This window comes from Urocitellus parryii, chromosome 9 (genome assembly GCF_045843805.1).
Source record: "Urocitellus parryii isolate mUroPar1 chromosome 9, mUroPar1.hap1, whole genome shotgun sequence".
NCBI classification, from domain to species: domain Eukaryota; kingdom Metazoa; phylum Chordata; class Mammalia; order Rodentia; family Sciuridae; genus Urocitellus; species Urocitellus parryii.
This window is the reverse complement of record NC_135539.1, coordinates 87,971,126-87,985,144: the sequence shown is the minus strand read 5'-3', so window position 1 is coordinate 87,985,144 and position 14,019 is coordinate 87,971,126. Positions and strand designations below refer to the sequence as shown.

The window sequence follows — 14,019 nt, the reverse complement described above, 5'->3', positions numbered from 1 at the left end:
TATATTATCTATCTTTGTCTTATCAAAATCAATTGCTGTTTGCCATGCACATGCCTTTAATCCCAGCAGCTTGGGAGGCTGAGGCAGGAGAATTGCAAGTTAAAGCCAGCCTCAGCAGCTTAGCAAGGCCCTATCCAACTTAACAAAACCCTGTTGCAAAATAAAAAATAAAAAGAGTTCAAATGGTTAAGCACCCCTGGATTTAATCCCTGGTACCAGGAAAAAATTATTTTCAATGACTATTTTAAAATATTTTGTCTTCTGAATATTCATTGATGGTATTATTTTAAAGAATGATTAGTCCATATTTATTTAGCTCTGGATACTGGCTGAATTTCAAGTTGATTAAAGACATTAAAATAGGAGAAAAAAGAAGAGGTCATCTAAATCAAGTACTGATATCAATTAAAAGTCCATAAGAGCTGGCCCACAGGTGCATACTTATAATCTCAACTATTTGGGAGGCTGAGGCAGGAAGATTGCAAGCCAGCCTCATCAGCTTAGTGAGACACTGTCTCAAAATAAAATAAATAAATAAATAAACAAATAAACAAATAAATAAATAAGTGATCTGAAGGTATAGATCAGTGATAAAGTACCCCGGGATTCAGTCACCAGCACTAGGGGAAAAATAGTTCACAAGAGATACCCTTCATGTATCAGGAATTTTGCTTTATCCTTCTGAGGGTTGATTTGATAAAGACTGTTGATTTTTTTCTTTTACTAATAAAAAAGTAATGTAAACAATTTAGTCCATTAGTTCTGAATTTAAAAGATAAAAACTGGAGATAGTTTCTGGGTCAAAAAATTGGTTGTTGAAGGTCATTGGCAATTGTACAAAGTATTTACAGACAGTGTAACAGGCAATTGGGGATATTTGACCTCAAAATGCATAACAACAGATGTCTGAATAAAGGACTTACAGTTTAAGATTTTAATCTCATTAAATAAGAATTCTTAAATAATACAAATAAAGAAAGATTCAGCTATATAGGTAATACTGGATATACTTGTGGTGAAACAAAACAAAACAAAAAACCCATAAAAAGAGTACAAAATGTATAAAGTAAAAACTATCAGTCCTCCAGAATTTCTCATGGCCCGTGCCTCAACAGCAAAACTGTGCAAATCATCAAAGTATTTATAATCTAAAAGTAATGATATGTATGTATATAAATAAAATAAGTCATAGAGGACAAAAGGTGCCAGTGGATGTCAGAAAATAAATGCAAATAAAGGCCTTAAGGAGTTCAAAAGGAGCCATTAATTACAGTCAGCCTGGATGAGAGAGGTAGGGAGAAGGGAGAAGGAAGGACATCAGTAAGAAAGCAAAGTCAGAAGGGAGTCCTAGAAGCATAGTTGGATTCCCACAGGCACAGAGGAAAAGAGGATGCACCTGCAGAAGTCATGGTATATGAGAAATTGAGGCACTGAAGCTGCTAGGTAAGTTCAAAGTACAAGGACATTAAAATTATGAGGATAGAGGGGCAGAAGGAGAAGGATTCCAACACAACTCATTAGAAGTAGCAAATTATGTCCAGGTGTGATGGTGCACACCTGTAATCCTAGTGGCTCTGGAGGCTGAGGCAGGAGAATCCAGAGTTCAAAGCCAACCTCATCAAAAGTAAGGCGTTAAGGAACTCAGTGAGATCCTTTCTCTAAATAAAATACAAAATAGGGCTGGGGATGTGGCTCAGTGGTTGAGTGTCCTTGAGTTCAATCCCTGGTACCAAGGGGGGGAAAAAAATAGAAGTAGCAGGTTACAAGGCTAAAATGACAAATTTAACCAATGAGTGTGGTGAAATTGGAGTAGCTGTTTAACTTGTAGAGAATTCACAGGATTGTTAGTTCTAAGGAAATTTTAAATAAGGGGTGAAATATTCAGCCTTATTTCCCATTTAATTCTGGGATTTTTCCATGGAGCAGATTGATGTGGGTGAAATGGGGACTATCAAGTCCATTTAAGAGAGAATTTCAAGCTAAGTTAATGGTGTCAAAAAAAATTACAACATTTAGTTTAAAGATCTTAATTGGCTTTTGTTTGTGCATTTACAACTAGACAACACTTCATTCTATAAAATCAAATCTTGATGAGTGAAGCAGATGAGTCTTACGTTTATAGGTCAAAAATGGCCCAGGAAAGCAGAAACAGCAAAATGCAGATTGATTGTTTCAAAGATACTTTCCTTGTAAAGGTTAAAGCAGCAGGAACTTCCTTACCATGCTGGGTAAAACCGATCTGTTTAGGGATTTGGCTATTCTCTCTCTCTCCCTCTCTCTGTCTCCTCATTTCCTGGAAGGTCAGATAAATTACTTAGCTTTGACTTGATGGTATGTATGGAACTGAGTAATTCCATTTTGAATTGGCCCATTGGGCCTAGTGCGGGAGCTCCATCCAAACCAATGCCTCCTATAAACATTAACAAAGACAAATGTAGAAATGAGTTTGAGGATCACCACAGAGACACCTTTCAGAGAGATTAAAATTGTGAAGATGGAAGAACAGAAGAAGAAGCATTCCAACACAATTCATCCTTATACACAAGAGGATTACTCATTGCCATCTTAAAGCCAAGGATGAAACAAGAGACCAAGGTAGCAGAATACAACAGTCACTAATATGCCATTATGTAAAAATGTGAGTGTGTAACCGATGTGATTCTGCAATTTGTATTTGGGGTAAAAATGGGAGTTCAAAACCCAATTGAGTCAAATGTATGAAAGATGATATATCATGAGCTTTGTAATGTTTTGAACAATCAATTAAAAAAAAGAGAGAGACCAAGGTATTCCCATGTTCTGACTCCTCTTTCCCTCTTCATCTCCTTATCCTTCCTACCCTTTAGTTTAATCAGCTCAACCTTATCTTCTCCATGAATCTTTTCCCAACATTGCAGTAGACGTTGACCACTCTCCCTGAACTCTGACTGCAGTAGAGATTAACCATGAGCCTCCTTTTTGAAAGTTAAAGAGATGACATCACTTAGCAACAAGAAAATTCTGAGGACTCAAGTTGCTCTTTCACATATATTTAACACCCTTGGCATTTTCTATCTCATGGCAAATATTACCGTGGCCAAAGATTACCTGTAGCTAGCTAGGTAATGTGTTCAGCCACATTATTTCCTTCGTTCTCTCTTTTATAGCTGTGAACACTCCTCCAGTTTTTTCGTTTGTCTACTCAAAGGCCCTTTTTTGCATTCATTTTTTTTTTAAATTTTCTCTCTTTCTGAGTGTGTCTCTTTTTTTCTTTTACCCCTACTCTCCCCTCAACCCCAGGCAGTTCAGTTTTTCTTACATTTTTTTTCCACTGTACAACTCTGCGTCTTTCAGTTTTATTCTTTGATCTGCCACCAAAAAGAAGAGGCAATGATAATGTCTGGAGGGTGGGCTGTATCTGGGACTGCCCATATGCTCATCTTTGAGTTCCTTAGGGACATTTCTTTGTAATGATTTAAATTTAATTTTGGATTCTGCTACTTGCAACCCAAGCAATACCAACACAAGAATCATAGTTTTTCTTTTATTTACCTGTTTTCTTTTTTTGGTACCAGGGATTGAACCCAGGGGTGCTTAACCACTGGGACACATCCCCAGCCCCTGTCTTATTTCTTTTGAGTAGAGGTTATATTCCTTGAGACGGGTGAGAGAAATGTTTTCTTTAAAAAACAAAACAAAACAAGAACATCCATGCATTTAAAAAAAAAACTTCCTCTATTTTGTGTAAAATCATAAAAAGAATATCTAAGATCTCAAATTATGACCAAAATGAGTCAGGAAAAATTTACATGTAACTACATTTTACTAATTTATTTTTTTAAAATTATTCATTAAGATGGCAGCTTTTCCATATGAAGAGAGTAATTAATTCTGAGTTAAGATACTGACTGCCATCAGCTGTAATGTGGAGGGAACGCATATCAATTAGAAGCAGCCGTAATTGAATTATTGTAGCAAAAACAGTTTGTGTTGCAAATTTTAATTTCATTATTCTTATTTAACTTTCATTAGAGCCTAACTTGTGCTTTCTCTGCTTTCACTGCTCAGTTCCAACGTGCAAATAAGTTTCTTCCTTACAAAGGCTTGCTGAAGGAAGAAAAATTATAGGCAGATTTAAAGTATCTTATACCTGCCACCACCTAATTGCCTAAGAAAGCCAAGAAGCACTTGAGTGATCATTTCTCCCATTTTCGTAGCAAGCACTTAAAATGATGTTACACACAATAAATTGAAATTATGTTCACGTAGGAAAAAGCCCATTCAATATGCTCATTTCGTCTCTCATTTATACCTCTAAATACTGTACTTAATGGTGGGTTACAAAGAGAAGTCGGAAAACTTACTTTGAAATTTTGACTGATGCATTTCTCTTTCAGAACTACAGAGTACAAAATGTTTTAGCTTTACTTCAGCGTTTTCCCCTGCAGTCTGGGTGTCTCAGCAAAGCTCTTGGCTTAATGAAATCAGTAGAAATGATATTGTGATGAAGTTCTGGCAAATATAGCTACAAGTAAATTGAATTAAATTCCACGGTTGCTTAAAACATTAGAGAAATTGAAAGGTTTCAAGGCAATGATTTTGTTTTCATCAATATGTGGGAGGCCTGTCTGGTGAGGCCCCCTTGAATAATTAGTAACTCTTTAAGGAAGATATGCCTGCCTAATGGGTTCCCTCTTTCCTTCTACCAAGGGTGTGGGGGCAGGGACCATTTAACCTCTGCAGGGTTTGAGATACATCACCAGCACAGAAGTGACATGTAAGCTATCCTAAAGGAAAGCTAATTATGAATTCCTGGAAAAAAGAGCTCCTGTTGGAGTTCAATTGAGCCTTTCATCTTGAGAGCTTACCAACAACAGTGAACTTGAGTGTTACATCTATAGGCAGGAAGACAGTTTCATAAACAGATTTACTCAGATGCATGGAAGGGGGGAATTCCTTTAATACAAGCTGAAGAATTTCTGCATTAAATGGAACAGACAGAATCAGAGTGTTTTAGCCTACAACACGCTGAGCCCTTCAGTCCCGCTATTTTTGGTGTAACTTATTTTTGCACGACATGTTAGACCAAAAAATAAAAATAAAAACATTTCAAATATCTCAAGGCTGAATCTTAAGTTAATTAAATGTTCACTTTTGCTTTAGGTCTCTTAGAAAAATCAAAATCAAATGTATGCCTTTAACAAAACTGCAGCATATCCCCATTTTTGAAAGCTTTCTATATTAGCAATATGAAGATAAGTAAGGTCAGATATCTTTCTTCAAAGAGTTCACATGTTAGAGAAAGCTTTGTTTTCCCTACTAAGTGTACTAGTAACTCATGAAAGATTCCATAATACAGGAATTAAAAAAGAATTTTTTCTTTCATCTCCTTCTCCTCCTGTTCCTCTTTCTCCTCCTCCTTTTCTCTTTTTCCTCCTGTTTCTCTTCACTGTCCCCCTATTCCACCTTATCCCTCTTCCCCATCCCCTCAATTTTTTTTTTTTTTTCGTCTTGAAACACATTGCATTAAATTGTCCAGGCTGGAACTCAGGATCCTCTTACCTTAGCCTCCCAAGTTACTGGGATTCCATGCCTGTGCCATCACATCCAGCTAAAAAAGATTTTGAACACATTGCACCATAAATATTCTCAAAGCTACTTTGCAAAGGACAACTGTTTTACTTTTATCACACGTAGTGAATTAGTTTACATAGAATAAAAGATTAGTTTTGCAAGGAGTACTCTATTCGGTTCAATTATTTGTTCTCTTAAAGAACTTTAAGAGGCAAATTCATCAAGAAAATATGAGAGCAAAGACATTTTCATTTTGCCAGAAATGAATGCAATCTCATTTCCCATTTCTTCTAAATATAACTTTTGCATGGTTTACATAGTTCTTAGTTCTTTCTTACATGCATAAACATTTCTCCTGGAATTTCTTCTAATCAAATTCCATATCTTTCCAGGGCCAACATAAATTCAGTCTTCTACAAGAAATCTAAGGTAGAACTCATAGGCATCTCGGTCTACTCAGTACTTGACAAATTCTAATAAGAATTTGGCACTTAACTATAGCTTTTTTTGGCATCTGGATTATAAAAGGGCCTGTGGCTTCCTAATACAGTAAAGGGGAGATGAGGATAAAATGAGGATGCATTTTGGTAAGCATTTAATTAGCACTGTTTCATTAATCCTCACCCCTTATAAGATGTATACTGTTACGATTATCTCTATTTTACGGATGGGAAAAATGAGTCTCAGAGTGATTAACTTACTTAGCTTGTAAGTATCCCAGCCAAGATTAAACTCAGGTCAGTTCTAAGGTCTCATTGGCTTAGTGCATGCTCTTTATCATTCTCTCATTTTCATTGTAATTAAAATATGCTGACATTGGACAGCAAATGCATTTGTAGAAGGTCCTATTTAATTTCCTCTGTCTCTGACAGAGGGTTGACTCTAACTTGGTGAGGAAACTTACCTACTTTTACACACTAATGATTATTTCTAGACGTCAATAGTTTTGTAGCTAGAAGAAATCTTTTAGATTACCTGTTTCTAGCTTTTTCTTTAAAGATCAGATTCTGACCAAGCCTCAATGAGCTAAGGCATGGCAGTCATCCTCTCCACAGTCCAGTGGTATGTTATCTCATGTTCATGACCTGAGAAACCAGCTTATGAGAATGAAAATGCAAAATACCTCGTTACCACACAGGGGTATCTTATGAATACATATCTATGCAGTCTGTCTTCCATACCTGTGGTTTCAATATCCATGAGTTCAACCAACTGTTGATCAAGAATATTCTAATAAAATCCAACTTAATTGAGTATGTACAGACCATTCCTTGCCATTATTTCCTAAACACACACTGTGGATCAACTATATACATAATATTTACATTTTATTGGGTTATTAGGTATTATAAGTAACCTAGAGATGACTTAAAGTGTACAGGACTGTGTTTATAAGTTGTATGTGAATATTGGCTCATGTTATATAAGGGACTTCACCATCTGTGGATCTTTATGTCTTCAGCAAGACCTGCAACCAAGCCCCCAGAGACACCAAGGAACAATTGTGTGTGTGTGTGTGTGTGTGTGTGTGTGTGTTATATCTGTGTGTGTACACACATTACGTATATATATCTTCTCTTGGGATGCTTGAAATATCTGAGTTTTTGGCTGTAACTGAAAATTTCCAGGGATTTGATACTTATTGGATTTGTTTTTTACAGTTTCACATTCCTCTTGCTGTCTTGTCTGCTCTATAAGTTTGACTGCTTTCAGCATTCTCTCTCACACAATTGCTAATGGTGAGAAAGCAGATAATCAAACATGTTAAGGCCATGAGTAGTATAAAAATTAATAGACCCTGAGTGAATGTGTGATGCACTTTTAGTGGATAGGATGGATTTGTTTTTTTTTTAATACATGGACTTTGTGACTGATTTTTGTTTTTAGAAAGTATATATTATTTTTGTATTTGTCTTTGCTTTTGGTTTTTGTTGCTGTTGTTTTGTTTGTTTGTTTTTGCTTATTTTAGGTCATGGCAAGTTTCATGGGTAAATCACATCTGAACAAATATAGAGGCAGTTGAATCCATTTCCATGATCACATTTTCAGTTGAGAACACAAATTCTATTTTTACATTAGAGATTTTTTTTCCTACTGTAGATATTTTGGCTCAGAAAAAAAAAAATGGTAGGTTTTGAACTACAACCACAGAAGTCACTTTCTGTTCCCTGCCTCCTGGTCTTGATTCATTGGGATCCAATGAACTGAGAGGTGATATGACTTTAGAGAGAAAGCACCTCTACCCATTGCTGTGCTCTTTAATTCAACCCCTAAGCAGAGGTGATTGTTGCCACAGCCCTGGGCGCTGAGGTGATTAAAGTGGGAGCCAGCAAGGTCTCCAGATCTGTCTAATCCGGCCTGGTTTAAACCATTAAGCAGATAATACAGGGCTTAGGGCCTGATACCAAGCAAGGCAAAGCAGCTTATTCTTTATGTCAGAATATTGTGTCAGGTGAATCAAGGGCAAATAGTAACAGCACAAAGAGTCATGATAGAATATCTATTTCCATATTTCTATACATAGATGTCTTTATTACACAAGAAGTGGGTCATTTGATCTTCGGGGCCTTGAGAAGCCTGATAAGAAACACCTTCTTTTCCTTCTTGAATTCTGAACAGAGAACCACAACCAAAAAGAAAGGCACATATAAGTGTCACCAAATCACCTTGATTACTGAAAAAGCTTTCCTTAAAGTGCAAAATTAACCTTTAATTTTGAAACCTGAATACAATTGCTGGTGCCCCAGAGCAGGCAGCTGTCTATCAGCAGAGTTGGATGTGGACTTCCAGCCAAGAGAAAAGGAGTGGGCCTGACCACCTGCTGATCTCTCCTTCCCTGCTCATTCTTGACCATCTGATAAGTCACCCAGCACCCCTGGAATAAGTTAGGAGGCAGAAGGAAAATGAGGCTTCATGCTAATGATGTTCCCTCCACATGCAAAGAAACATGGAAATGGAGAACGCACATTCCCACATGTCAGGGTATATGCATACGTTCTAAGTCCAAAATCTTATCATAACTATGTACTAGGCTTTATATATATTGTATCATCTAACCATAAAATAGTTTACCTCATTATAACTCCAACCCAGATCCATAAAGAACATTGTGAAGGAGTTATTTTAAAGTAGTAGTATCACCATTATATAGATGAGGAAACTGAATCTTGAGAAGTTAGAAGAAGTCTTGCTCAAAATTACATGGATAATAATTAGAAGAACTTAGAGTCAAATACAGATTCATTTTATGTTAAAACTGCATCCCATATGAAAAAATGTTCAACATCTCTAGTAATTAAAGAAATGCAAATCAAATCTACTCTAAGATTTCATCTCATTCCAGTCACAAAGGCAGTTATCAAGAATACAGACAACAATAAATGTTGGCGAAATGTGGGGGGAAAGGCACACTCATACATTGCTGGTGGAACTACAAATTGATGCAACCACTCTGGAAAGCAGTATAGAGATTCCTTAGAAAACTTGGAATGGAACCACCATTTGACCCAGTCTATCCCACTCCTAGGCCTATACACAAAGGACTTAAAATCAGCATATTACAATGATGTAGCCACATCAATGTTTATAGCAGCTCAATTCATAATAGTTAAACTGTGAAACCAACCTTGATGCCCTTCAATAGATGAACGTATAAAAAAAAACTGTGGTATATATATACACGATGGACTATTACTCAACATTAAAAAAGGACAAAATTACAACATTTTCAGGTAAACAGATGGAATTGGAGAATATCATGCTAAGCAAAGTAAGCCAATCCCCAAAAAACAGAGGCCAAATGTTCTCTCTAATAAGTGGATGCTGATCCATAATGGAGGAGAGCATGGGAAAAATGGAGGAACTTTGATTGAGCAAAGGGGAGGGAGAAAGGGAAGAGGGTATGGGGGAAGGAAAGATGGTGGAATATGAGGAACATTATTACTCTAGGTACATTTATGAATGCACATTTGGTGTGATGCTACATCATGTACAGAGAAATGAAAAGTTGTGCTGCAATTGTGTACAATGAATCAAAATGCATTCTGCTGTCATATATACCTAAGTAAAATTAATTAATTAATTTAAAAAACTGCATCACCAATTGTTCTCATACTAATAAATCTGATGATCCTTTTCCAAGCAAATTAGATTTCTGAGTTGAAAATCATTCTGAAGCTGTGTTGATGGGAATTGGATAATTCATTGTTGTGAAATTTAGACTTTGAATTTTTAACCTTTTGACTTGAAATTTTATACTTACAGAAAGGAAACAAAAACCACACAGAGATTTCCCACAGGTTCTTTATTCAACTTTCCTAATGTTAGTGTCTTATATAACCAGGACATAATTATCAAAATAGGAAATTGACACTAATACAATGCTACTAACTAAATACCAAACTTTACTCAAATTTCACCTTGATTTTTGTATGGATTATGGATTTCTTTTAAGGACAGGAATGAATTATATTCATTTTTATGTCCTGAGAAACCATCAGTAAATCTGACCTAGAGTAAGTGCTCACTACTAATTGTGGAATGAGTGGATAAATAGATTTAAGTGCTATACTCCAACATGGATATTTTTGTGTGTATTATGTCTCACAGGTACAGAAACACATGAGAAAAGTGTGAGACTTTGATCTGAATGCATCTTACTTAGAACTAAATTCTGCAACAGACTGTAAAGTACAGCCTTTTAGAACTGTGAAAAAATTTCAAAGCAAAAGCACATATACTAACAAGTTTGAAAGAAAGATGCAATAAAATCCACTAACTGGATAGGAGGCTACCCTATGGTTTTCATTTTATTTTGTGTGGATGTGTGTGTGTGCCCATGCATGGTATATATGTGCACAATTCACCTTGTACCAGTTATTGCCTAGGCAAGAGAAACAGCAGTTACTGGTAATCTGTCCTAGATTTCCAGGCAGGTTGCTGAACTTTAGTGTTAAACTAAATCATGGAAACGCTTGCTTGCAGAGGAATCCAAGCAGATACTTGTGAGGCTTCTATTTTCTTTTATTTCAGTAGAGATAACATTAATAAAGTGTGAATTGGCTGTGACAGTGGTTTCTGACTTAAAAATGAAATACTGTTTTCTTTCAGCTTTTATAACCAAAGAATGTGAAGCCAAAAGAAAGGCAATATTCAAAGCATAACATTCTTTTCAGAAGTTTAATGGACCCCAAATGGCCCATTTTCCTTGTTATTTTCTCTATCTCCTATTAACCAAACTTAAAATATTAATGAGACAAAAATCAAGAAAGGTGAGAAAATGGCAGTATTCTTAGTTGGGCAAAACTGGTGTACAAAATTGATATGAGAATTGATTTTGTTCTCAAAAAGTTCAACTTTCTGAAGATTTTTATTATTTTATTGTTGTTTAGATGGAAGACGTCATAGCACGCATGCAAGATGAAAAAAATGGAATTCCTATCCGTACTGTCAAAAGCTTTCTTTCCAAGATACCTAGTGTCTTCTCTGGTAAGTTTGCATTCAGCATAGCTCTATCTTACACAGCACCTTTTATATAATTGTTCTATAAATTCTGTTCCAAACCATTCATTCTTTTCTCTGTAGCTCATTATTCAGTAACTACTAATAAAATACCCGTAGCATGTTCATCATCATGTTAGACATCTAAAATCAGAAATATGAAGCCAAAAAACATGACCTTACTTTGTTAGTTTGTAAAGACAGAGTGAACGTGAAATAACAGAGGGGAAAAAACAATTTTAAAATAGGTGTATAAAATGATGTCACATAGATTATGTGTGAAAGGTAAAAAAGAAAAAAAATCAACAAGTCAGGAAAGAGTTCCTGAAGCACAGTGGTGCCCTGAATTTGACAGGTAAGGGGGAATCATCACTATGGAATGGTTACTACCAGCTCTGCTTGCACTGACAGTGACTAAATGACACAGAGCAGGGAGGCAAGACAGGGAAAAGTAGAGTTGAATCAAATTGTGAGGAGCTCTGAAAGTCAATCAAAATAATTTAATTCAGCTATCTGAGGAACTATGGAGACATTTAAAACTTTTGCACTGAAACTTATGATGAGCATGCTTAGGACTAATTGGCATTCAATAAGCACTAGAGTCATTATGGTAAGCCTGTTGCAGGAATAGTTTGGACAACAAGGTTCTGATATGCAGAGACTGAAGGACTAAAAAGACAAAAGCATGAGAATTTGATGAATGACTTGGCACTCAGGATAAAAGGAGAACATGGCCTAACATTTTTGCTTCTAATTGGATGTCTGAGAGATAAAGGAATCATTATAGGAAATAGGGAAACTATAGGTATGATTGGAAGAAGCTAGAGAAAAAATGGGATACAGAGGCCAAGAGAAGCGTGGCCCAGCACAGTTTAGGGATAAGGTGAGGTCAAATTGACAAACCCTTGATGATAAGTGACAATAAGGACTGCAGATACTGAGCATGAGTCAGGAAGGTGCTTGAGGAGATGTCAGTGTAAAGGTTGTGGGATGCTTCCCCATGAACCAGGGTCAAGGGAGGACCATGATCAGTATGCTTCAGCCTTGAGAAGAGACTAAAAATCAGAACTAGAGTGTTGGAATTTGAAGGTGTTGTTGATCTGAAAGAAAGGAGGTGGAGTTGAGCTGGGCACCCAAAACAGAATGACATTTTGCTTTAATACACCATGTCCTCATTTTCCCCTCTTGTTCCCTCTTGTGCCCACCTTGTTCCAACACCCTGTATTTTCTATATCTGTGGATTTATTCCAAATCTGCTTTCCGCACCATCCTACTTCCAGGCCATTCTGACTTAAATTTATTTTTAACTTGAATACTTAGTTCTGAGAACTCTTTGATGAAAACAATCTTAAGTTTTTTGCTTTCTTTGTACCTTCAAAAACTTTTTCCCCTTTATTTTGGCAATTATTATTTTCTATTTTGCTTTAAAGTTATTTTGTATGTGTCTTATGTCTCAGGTAAAGCTTAAACTACCTGTGGTAGAGAGAATAAAGTTTATATATAAACACAATATGAAAATATTTGCTCATACTTTATTGAGCCAATAAAAGGAATGAGTTTATCTTCTTCAGAAGTGGGTAGATAATGCATTACATTGCTTATCTGGGCTGAGAACCATGGTCAATTTACCCATGCATGACCTTTCAAAAGACATTCCAATTCAGGAATTTTTATGACAGTGTACAGGTGAATCAACAATGAAAAAAGTTTGTTAATCATATTAAGTAAGCTCAGATTCATGCTTGAGCTATATATTCTATTTGAGTTTAAAGTTTTTGATTGAGTTCTTTGGATAACAATATCTTAACAACCTGGAGAATTCTTTATTGACAACATTAAGATCTTAACTAAAAAATAAGAGTGGGCATAAAGATTGAGAATAAACCTGAAAATCACTTTTAATTGTTCTAATATTAATTGATTTAAAACAATAGTGACTGTTCTTACATAAAGATGGTGTCAATGACTTTCATATTAATATTAATATGTTCAACTTATTATCAAATTAAATTCTTATTCCATTTCCTAGAATATTTTTGCATGTCTATATAGTACTGGACATAGGGCCTTGTGCCTGCTAGGTTTGGTTTGGAGAATAGGTCTGACTAAAGTGCCCAGCCTGGCCTTGAATTTGATCCTCTTGCCTCAGCTTCCCTAGTAACTGAGCTTTTGGTTTACATTTAAATTAGATACCTTGCTATAGATGTAATTTTGTATATCTAGTATTATGTCTAGTATTTATCAACCTCTGCATAATAATATCTTCAAATTATAGTTGCCTCAAGCCCCATCCACTTTTATCCAATTTTTTAGTCATTTTTAATAATTTCCCTCCCCATATTTTTACCTATGGTCCCTAGGTATTGTTAATTCCTCTTTTTGTGGCTCAACTTGTTTCCTGCTGCTTACTTTCTTGGCTCTTGAATCTCCTTTCTCTGTCTGAGCCTTCCTCACATTCTTCTGCAGAGCTACTAATCCAATAGGAGATCTGCCAACTTCATCATCCTTAGTAGAGCCAAAGCCAACTGTGATGAAGGCCTGTGGTGTGTGAAATGAGGTAGGGCAATCCCTGGGGAGAGAAGGAGTTTATCCTTTCTATGAACTATTTCCACAAAGAAGAAAGGGTTTCAAATATCATTTTTCCTACTCTTTCAGGTTACACAATTTATGCTTTCTAAAAGTCTTTATGCTTCCAAGCATGGTTCATGGATCATTCATGTCAGTATCACCTGGAAATTTGTTAGAAGTACAATTTATGGGCCTAGTTCAGTTGGTCTAAGCCAGAATCTCAATTTCAACCCTGAAGTTTAAGAAAGTTCACTCACAAAAGCCAGACCACAGAGCTGGAGTGAGCTCCAGAAAACACTTGTATTTCACCCAGGCTCTAGGCACAGTGCCAAATTACATGTGTAGTTCTTCCTGTTCCCTTTCAAGGGTTCTGATCATCTTTCTATAATCTGGTCTCAG

The 14,019-nt window shown here is 36.0% G+C and overlaps 1 protein-coding gene across 6 annotated transcripts in view; it reads left to right on the top strand.

Moving 5' to 3' along the window:
- Positions 1-14,019, top strand: part of Rgs7 (regulator of G protein signaling 7) — a 461,036-nt gene that overhangs the window by 218,217 nt on the left and 228,800 nt on the right. For all 6 annotated transcript variants that reach the window (XM_077802474.1, XM_026390748.2, XM_077802475.1 and 3 more), the window contains exon 2: positions 10,944-11,040. In XM_077802474.1, the coding sequence (XP_077658600.1) occupies positions 10,944-11,040 (97 nt within the window). The remainder of the gene's footprint in view (positions 1-10,943; positions 11,041-14,019) is intronic.